Source organism: Salvelinus fontinalis, unplaced genomic scaffold, assembly GCF_029448725.1.
Source record: "Salvelinus fontinalis isolate EN_2023a unplaced genomic scaffold, ASM2944872v1 scaffold_0082, whole genome shotgun sequence".
NCBI lineage: Eukaryota > Metazoa > Chordata > Actinopteri > Salmoniformes > Salmonidae > Salvelinus > Salvelinus fontinalis.
This window is the reverse complement of record NW_026600291.1, coordinates 290,001-300,000: the sequence shown is the minus strand read 5'-3', so window position 1 is coordinate 300,000 and position 10,000 is coordinate 290,001. Positions and strand designations below refer to the sequence as shown.

At 49.0% G+C, this 10,000-nt stretch overlaps 1 protein-coding gene across 1 annotated transcript in view; it reads left to right on the top strand.

The window, feature by feature from the left end:
* The window catches only part of LOC129842969 (protein sidekick-1-like), a 343,828-nt gene that overhangs the window by 183,276 nt on the left and 150,552 nt on the right, over nucleotides 1–10,000 (top strand). The window contains exon 13 of the mRNA XM_055911690.1: nucleotides 4,315–4,455. Coding sequence (XP_055767665.1) covers nucleotides 4,315–4,455 — 141 coding nt within the window. The remainder of the gene's footprint in view (nucleotides 1–4,314; nucleotides 4,456–10,000) is intronic.

The following is a 10,000-nucleotide window of genomic DNA, read 5'->3' as shown; positions in this document are numbered from 1 at the left end:
GATAGGGAGAGATATATTTAGGGAGAGGGATGGCGAGAGAGGGAGAGAAAGAGAGAGAGAGAGAGAGACACAGAGTGACACAGAGACACAGAGACACAGAGACACAGAGACACAGAGATAGAGAGAGCGACAGAGAGAGACAGAGACACAGAGGACAGAGAGAGACACAGAGACAGAGAGAGAGACACGGAGACAGAGAGAGAGAGACAGAAACAGAGAGAGAGACACAGAGAGAGAGAGAGAGAGAGAGAGAGAGAGAGACAGAGACAGAGACAGAGAGAGAGAGAGAGACACAGAAACAGAGAGAGAGACACAGAAACAGAGAGAGAGTCACAGAGACACCGAGAGAGAGAGACACAGAGACAGAGAGACAGAGACAGACACAGAAACAGAGAGAGAGACACAGAGACACAGAGAGAGACAGAGAGAGAGAGACACAGAGACAGAGAGACTTACTGAGTGTAAAATAAATCTGTAAATGTAATCCAGAGAGGGAAAAGGGCCATCAGAGAAAGCAGACAGTCCTAAAGCTGAAACGGGGTATGTGCCATATGGCTGTGGTGATGGTGAATAGGCAATAGTAAAGGGCTCACATGTGTTACATATACAGTGGGGAGAACAAGTATCTGGGGTTAGGGTGAGAGATGCTTAACACAGTGGAATGGACCGGCTCAACACTGGGGTTAGGGTGAACCGCTTAACACAGTGGAATGGACCGGCTCAACACTGGGGTTAGGGTGAGAGATGCTTAACACAGTGGAATGGACCGGCTCAACACTGGGGTTAGGGTGAACCGCTTAACACAGTGGAATGGACCGGCTCAACACTGGGGTTAGGGTGAACCGCTTAACACAGTGGAATGGACCGGCTCAACACTGGGGTTAGGGTGAGAGATGCTTAACACAGTGGAATGGACCGGCTCAACACTGGGGATAGGGTGAGAGACGCTTAACACAGTGGAACGGACCGGCTCAACACTGGGGTTAGGGTGAGAGATGCTTAACACAGTGGAATGGACCGCATCAACACTGGGGTTAGGGTGAGAGACACTTAACACAGTGGAATGGACAGGCTCAACACTGGGGTTAGGGTGAACCGCTTAACACAGTGGAATGGACCGGCTCAACACTGGGGTTAGGGTGAGAGATGCTTAACACAGTGGAATGGACCGGCTCAACACTGGGGTTAGGGTGAGAGACGCTTAACACAGTGGAATGGACCGGCTCAACACTGGGGTTAGGGTGAGAGACACTTAACACAGTGGAATGGACCGGCTCAACACTGGGGTTAGGGTGAGAGACGCTTAACACAGTGGAATGGACCGGCTCAACACTGGGGTCAGGGTGAACCGCTTAACACAGTGGAATGGACCGGCTCAACACTGGGGTTAGGGTGAGAGACGCTTAACACAGTGGAATGGACCGGCTCAACACTGGGGTTAGGGTGAGAGATGCTTAACAGAGTGGAATGGACCGGCTCAGCACTGGGGTTAGGGTGAGAGATGCTTAACACAGTGGAATGGACCGGCTCAACACCGGGGTTAGGGTGAGAGATGCTTAACACAGGGGAATGGACCGGCTCAACACTGGGGTTAGGGTGAACCGCTTAACACAGTGGAATGGACCGGCTCAACACTGGGGTTAGGGTGAACCGCTTAACACAGTGGAATGGACCGGCTCAACACTGGGGTTAGGGTGAACCGCTTAACACAGTGGAATGGACAGGCTCAACACTGGGGTTAGGGTGAACCGCTTAACACAGTGGAATGGACAGGCTCAACACTGGGGTTAGGGTGAGAGACGCTTAACACAGTGGAATGGACCGGCTCAACACTGGGGTTAGGGTGAGAGATGCTTAACACAGTGGAATGGAACGGCTCAACACTGGGGTTAGGGTGAGAGATGCTTAACACAGTGGAATGGACCGGCTCAACACTGGGGTTAGGGTGAACCGCTTAACACAGTGGAATGGACCGGCTCAACACTGGGGTTAGGGTGAGAGATGCTTAACACAGTGGAATGGACCGGCTCAACACTGGGGTTAGGGTGAAACGCTTAACACAGTGGAATGGACCGTCTCAACACTGGGGTTAGGGTGAGAGATGCTTAACACAGTGGAATGGACCGGCTCAACACTGGGGTTAGGGTGAGAGATGCTTAACACAGTGGAATGGACCGGCTCAACACTGGGGTTAGGGTGAACCGCTTAACACAGTGGAATTGACCGGCTCAACACTGGGGTTAGGGTGAACCGCTTAACACAGTGGAATGGACCGGCTCAACACTGGGGTTAGGGTGAGAGACGCTTAACACAGTGGAATGGACCGGCTCAACACTGGGGTTAGGGTGAGAGATGCTTAACACAGTGGAATGGACCGGCTCAACACTGGGGTTAGGGTGAGAGATGCTTAACACAGGGGAATGGACCGGCTCAACACTGGGGTTAGGGTGAGAGATGCTTAACACAGTGGAATGGACCGGCTCAACACTTGGGTTAGGGTGAACCGCTTATCACAGTGGAATGGACCGTCTCAACACTGGGGTTACGGTGAACCGCTTAACACAGGGGAATGGACCGGCTCAACACTGGGGTTAGGGTGAGAGATGCTTAACACAGTGGAATGGACTGGGTGTTAACGGCCCAGTCAAAGTTACTTGAAAAACAACGGGGGGCGGAAGAGCCTAAATTACTGAGTAGAGATGGAGAGTAGAGGATGGATAGAGAGGCATGAGAGAGGATGGATAGAGCGACGATGGATAGAGAGAGATGAGAGAGGATGGATAGAGAGAGGGATGAGAGAGGATGGATAGAGAGAGAGGATGGAGTGAGAGGCATGAGAGAGGATGGATAGAGAGGGATGAGAGAGGATGGAAAGAAAGAGAGGATGGAGTGAGAGGCATGAGAGAGGATGGATAGAGAGGGATGAGAGAAGATGGATAGAAAGAGAGGATGGACAGAGAGAGGGATGAGAGAGGATGGATAGAAAGAGAGGATGGAGTGAGAGGCATGAGAGAGGATGGATAGAGAGGGATGAGAGAGGATGGATAGAAAGAGAGGATGGACAGAGAGAGGGATGAGAGAGGATGGATAGAGGGAGAGGATGGAGTGAGAGGCATGAGAGAGGATGGATAGAGAGGGATGAGAGAGGATGGATAGAGAAAGAGGATGGACAGAGAGAGGGATGAGAGAGGATGGATAGAGAGGGATGAGAGAGGATGGATAGAGAGGGATGAGAGAGGATGGACAGAGAGAGGGATGAGAGAGGATGGATAGAGAGGGATGAGAGAGGATGGATAGAGAGAGAGGATGGACAGAGAGGCATGAGAGAGGATGGATAGAGAGAGAGGATGGAGTGAGAAGCATGAGAGAGGATGGATAGAGAGAGAGGATGGACAGAGAGATGGATGAGAAAGGATGGATAGAGAGGGATGAGAGAGGATGGATAGAAAGAGAGGATTGATAGAGAGGCATGAGAGAGGATGGACAGAGAGAGGGATGAGAGAGGATGGAGTGAGAGGCATGAGAGAGGATGGATAGAGAGGGATGAGAGAGGATTGATAGAAAGGGATGAGAGAGGATTGATAGAAAGGGATGAGAGAGGATGGATAGAGAGAGAGGATGGACAGAGAGGGATGAGAGAGGATGGATAGAGAGAGGATGATAGAGCGAGGGATGTAGAGCTGCAGTCATCCTAACTAATACTGATTTATCTATTAAAGACACTGCACTGCAGTTCTGTCTATGGCGGGAGGGAGGGAGGTATATGATATATTGATGTGTTTGACCCAGAGCCTAACTCACCTGATCCCCAACCGTTCCATGTGTTTGACCCAGAGTCTAACTCACCTGATCCCCAACCGTTCCATGTGTTTGACCCAGAGCCTAACTCACCTGATCCCCAGCCGTTCCATGTGTTTGACCCAGAGCCTAACTCACCTGATCCCCAACCGGTCCATGTGTTTGACCCAGAGCCTAACTCACCTGATTCACCTATTCAAGGGCTTGATAATTAGTTGACATGTTGTCAGGTTGTCAGGTGCAGTAGCTCTGGATAAAACACATGGAACCACTGGGGATCCCTGAGAAACTATTATATATATATTTTTATTTTATTTTATTTAACCTTTATTTAACTAGGCAAGTCAGTTAAGAACAAATTCTTATTTACAATGGCGGCCTACACCGGCCAAACCCAGACGACGCTGGTCCAATGGTGCACCGACCTATTATTTTATATATACTGTATATATATATATGTGTGTGTGTTCTATAGAGTCGTTCCATCTACAGTGTGTAGTGTTTGTGTCCTCCCAGGTTGATGCTGAGAGAGGAGGCTCCCAGCGCTCCTCCTAACAACATGGTGGCGTCGGGTCGGACCAACCAGTCTATCATGGTCCAGTGGCAACCTCCCCCAGAACCACAGCTCAATGGAGTGCTGCGAGGATACGTACTCAGGTAGGAGTGCTCCGAGGATACGTACTCAGGTAGGAGTGCTCCGAGGATACGTACTCAGGTAGGAGTCCCCCGAGGATACGTACTCAGGTAGGAGTCCCCCGAGGATACGTACTCAGGTAGGAGTGCTCCGAGGATACGTACTCAGGTAGGAGTCCCCCGAGGATACGTACTCAGGTAATAGGGGTGTTAGAGCTAGATGCAGTAAATACTACAGCATTATCCCCCCCCCAAAAAACAATGGAGTGATGCGAAGATACGTACTCAGGTAGGAGTGCTGCGAGGATACGTACTCAGGTAGGAGTCCTCCGAGGATACGTACTCAGGTAGGAGTGCTCCGAGGATACGTACTCAGGTAGGAGTGCTCCGAGGATACGTGCTCAGGTAGGAGTGCTCCGAGGATACGTACTCAGGTAGGAGTGCTGCGAGGATACGTACTCAGGTAGGAGTGCTCCGAGGATACGTACTCAGGTAGGAGTGCTCCGAGGATACGTACTTAGGTAGGAGTGCTCCGAGGATACGTACTCAGGTAGGAGTCCCCCGAGGATACGTACTCAGGTAGTAGGGGTGTTAGAACTAGATGCAGTAAATACTACAGCATTCCCCCCCCCCAAAAAAAACAATGGAGTGATGCGAGGATACGTACTCAGGTAGGAGGGGTGTTGGCGCTAGATGCAGTAAATACTACAGTATTACCCCCCCAAAAAAAACAATGGAGTAAAAACTACTGTAATGTCCACAAAAACACTAAACTTTTTTTACAACAGTATTTCATTTGCATATTCTTGCCCATTCCTCTTCCACATATCCAAATGTGTGCCACCCATAAGTGAGAAACCTACAGGTTATATTAAAGACCCCAGTCCTCCCTACATACAGGCTACAATAAAGACCCCAGTCCTCCCTACATACAGGTTACAGTAAAGACCCCAGTCCTCCCTACATACAGGTTACAGTAAAGACCCCAGTCCTCCCTACATACAGGTTACAGTAAAGACCCCAGTCCTCCCTACATACAGGCTACAGGATAGACCCCAGTCCTCCCTACATACAGGTTACGGTAAAGACCCCAGTCCTCCCTACATACAGGCTACAGGATAGACCCCAGTCCTCCCTACATACAGGTTACAGTAAAGACCCCAGTCCTCCCTACATACAGGTTACAGTAAAGACCAGTCCTCCCTACATACAGGCTACAGTAAAGACCCCAGTCCTCCCTACATACAGGCTACAGTAAAGACCCCAGTCCTCCCTACATACAGGTTACAGTAAAGACCCCAGTCCTCCCTACATACAGGTTACAGTAAAGACCACAGTCCTCCCTACATACAGGTTACGGTAAAGACCCCAGTCCTCTCTACATACAGGTTACAGTAAAGACCCCAGTCCTCTCTACATACAGGTTACAGTAAAGACCCCAGTCCTCTCTATATACAGGTTACGGTAAAGACCCCAGTCCTCCCTACATACAGGTTACGGTAAAGACCCCAGTCCTCTCTACATACAGGTTACAGTAAAGACCCCAGTCCTCTCTACATACAGGTTACAGTAAAGACCCCAGTCCTCTCTACATACAGGTTACAGTAAAGACCCCAGTCCTCCCTACATACAGGCTACAGTAAAGACCCCAGTCCTCCCTACATACAGGTTACGGTAAAGACCCCAGTCCTCCCTACATACAGGTTACAGTGAAGAACCCAGTCCTCCCTACATACAGGTTATAGTAAAGACCCCAGTACTCCCTACATACAGGCTACAGTAAAGACCCCAGTCCTCCCTACATACAGGTTACAGTAAAGACCCCAGTCCTCCCTACATACAGGTTACAGTAAAGACCCCAGTCCTCCCTACATACAGGTTACAGTAAAGACCCCAGTCCTCCTTACATACAGGTTACAGTAAAGACCCCAGTCCTCCCTACATACAGGTTACAGTAAAGACCCCAGTCCTCCCTACATACAGGCTACAGTAAAGACCCCAGTCCTCCCTACATACAGGTTATAGTAAAGACCCCAGTCCTCCCTACATACAGGTTACAGTAAAGACCCCAGTCCTCCCCACATACAGGTTACAGTAAAGACCCCAGTCCTCCCTACATACAGGTTACAGTAAAGACCCCAGTCCTCCCTACATACAGGTCACGGTAAAGACCCCAGTCCTCCCTACATACAGGTTACGGTAAAGACCCCAGTCCTCTCTACATACAGGTTACAGTAAAGACCCCAGTCCTCCCTACATACAGGTTACAGTAAAGACCACAGTCCTCCCTACATACCGGTTACAGTAAAGACCCCAGTCCTCCCTACATACAGGTTACAGTAAAGACCCCAGTCCTCCCTACATACAGGTTACAGTAAAGATCCCAGTCCTCCCTACTTACAGGTTACAGTAAAGACCCCAGTCCTCCCTACATACAGGCTACAGTAAAGACCCCAGTCCTCCCTACATACAGGTTACAGTAAGGACCCCAGTCCTCCCTACATACCGGTTACAGTAAAGACCCCAGTCCTCTCTACATACAGGTTACAATAAAGACCACAGTCCTCTCTACATACAGGTTACAGTAAAGACCACAGTCCTCTCTACATACAGGTTACAATAAAGACCACAGTCCTCTCTACATACAGGTTACAGTAAAGACCCCAGTCCTCCCTACATACAGGTTACAATAAAGACCCCAGTCCTCTCTACATACAGGTTATAGTAAAGACCACAGTCCTCCCTACATACAGGCTACAGTAAAGACCCCAGTCCTCCCTACATACAGGCTACAGTAAAGACCAGTCCTCCCTACATACAGGCTACAGTAAAGACCCCAGTCCTCTCTACATACAGGTTACAGTAAAGACCCCAGTCCTCCCTACATACAGGTTACAGTAAAGACCACAGTCATCTCTACATACAGGTTACAGTAAAGACCCCAGTCCTCCCTACATACAGGTTACAGTAAAGACCACAGTCCTCCCTACATACCGGTTACAGTAAAGACCCCAGTCCTCCCTACATACAGGTTACAGTAAAGACCCCAGTCCTCCCTACATACAGGTTACAGTAAAGATCCCAGTCCTCCCTACTTACAGGTTACAGTAAAGACCCCAGTCCTCCCTACATACAGGCTACAGTAAAGACCCCAGTCCTCCCTACATACAGGTTACAGTAAGGACCCCAGTCCTCCCTACATACCGGTTACAGTAAAGACCCCAGTCCTCTCTACATACAGGTTACAATAAAGACCACAGTCCTCTCTACATACAGGTTACAGTAAAGACCACAGTCCTCTCTACATACAGGTTACAATAAAGACCACAGTCCTCTCTACATACAGGTTACAGTAAAGACCCCAGTCCTCCCTACATACAGGTTACAATAAAGACCCCAGTCCTCTCTACATACAGGTTATAGTAAAGACCACAGTCCTCCCTACATACAGGCTACAGTAAAGACCCCAGTCCTCCCTACATACAGGCTACAGTAAAGACCAGTCCTCCCTACATACAGGCTACAGTAAAGACCCCAGTCCTCTCTACATACAGGTTACAGTAAAGACCCCAGTCCTCCCTACATACAGGTTATAGTAAAGACCCCAGTCCTCTCTACATACAGGTTACAGTAAAGACCCCAGTCCTCCCTACATACAGGTTATAGTAAAGACCCCAGTCCTCCCTACATACAGGTTACAGTAAAGACCTCAGTCCTCCCTACATACAGGCTACAGTAAAGACCCCAGTCCTCCCTACATACAGGCTACAGTAAAGACCCCAGTCCTCCCTACATACAGGTTACAGTAAAGACCCCAGTCCTCCCTACATACAGGTTACAGTAAAGACCCCAGTCCTCCCTACATACAGGTTACAGTAAAGACCACAGTCCTCTCTACATACAGGTTACAGTAAAGACCACAGTCCTCCCTACATACAGGTTACAGTAAAGACCACAGTCCTCCCTACATACAGGTTATAGTAAAGACCCCAGTCCTCTCTACATACAGGTTATAGTAAAGACCCCAGTCCTCCCTACATACAGGTTACAGTAAAGACCCCAGTCCTCCCTACATACAGGTTACATTAAAGACCCCAGTCCTCCCTACATACAGGTTACAGTAAAGACCCCAGTCCTCCCTACATACCGGTTACAGTAAAGACCCCAGTCCTCCCTACATACAGGCTACAGTAAAGACCCCAGTCCTCCCTACATACAGGTTACAGTAAAGACCCCAGTCCTCCCTACATACAGGTTACGGTAAAGACCCCAGTCCCCCCTACATACAGGCTACAGGATAGACCCCAGTCCTCCCTACACACAGGTTACAGTAAAGACCCCAGTCCTCCCTACATACAGGTTACAGTAAAGACCCCAGTCCTCCCTACATACAGGTTATAATAAAGACCCCAGTCCTCCCTACATACAGGTTATGGTAAAGACCCCAGTCCTCCCTACATACAGGCTACAGGATAGACCCCAGTCCTCCCTACATACAGGTTACAGTAAAGACCCCAGTCCTCCCTACATACAGGTTACAGTAAAGACCCCAGTCCTCCCCACATACAGTAAAGACCCCAGTCCTCCCTACATACAGGCCACAATAAAGACCCCAGTCCTCCCCACATACAGTAAAGACCCCAGTCCTCCCCACATACAGTAAAGACCCCAGTCCTCCCTACATACAGGCTACAGTAAAGACCCCAGTCCTCCCCACATACAGTAAAGACCCCAGTCCTCCCTACATACAGTAAAGACCCCAGTCCTCCCCACATACAGTAAAGACCCCAGTCCTCCCTACATACAGGCTACAATAAAGACCCCAGTCCTCCCTACATACAGGTTACAGTAAAGACCACAGTCCTCCCTACATACAGGTTACAGTAAAGACCACAGTCCTCCCTACATACAGGTTACAGTAAAGACCCCAGTCCTCCCTACATACAGGTTACAGTAAAGACCCCAGTCCTCCCTACATACAGGTTACAGTAAAGACCCCAGTCCTCCCTACATACAGGTTACAGTAAAGACCCCAGTCCTCCCTACATACAGGTTACAGTAAAGACCCCAGTCCTCTCTACATACAGGTTACAGTAAAGACCCCAGTCCTCTCTACATACAGGCTACAGTAAAGACCCCAGTCCTCTCTACATACAGGCTACAGTAAAGACCCCAGTCCTCCCTACATACAGGTTACAGTAAAGACCACAGTCCTCCCCACATACAGGTTACAGTAAAGACCCCAGTCCTCCCTACATACCGGTTACAGTAAAGACCCCAGTCCTCCCTACATACAGGTTTCAGTAAAGACCACAGTTCTCACCACATACAGGCTACAGTAAAGACCCCAGTCCTCCCTACATACCGGTTACAGTAAAGACCACAGTCCTCCCTACATACAGGCTATGTGGAAAATGTGTCCTTTTAGTATTTCTCCTGTAGGTTCCTCAAGTAAAAAGCCTCCAATTCTATGTCAAAGACAACGCAACAAAAACACTACATTATTTACTATAGTATATCTTAAAGTTTTATTTTACTACAGTAAGTATACCATAGATACCTAAAAATA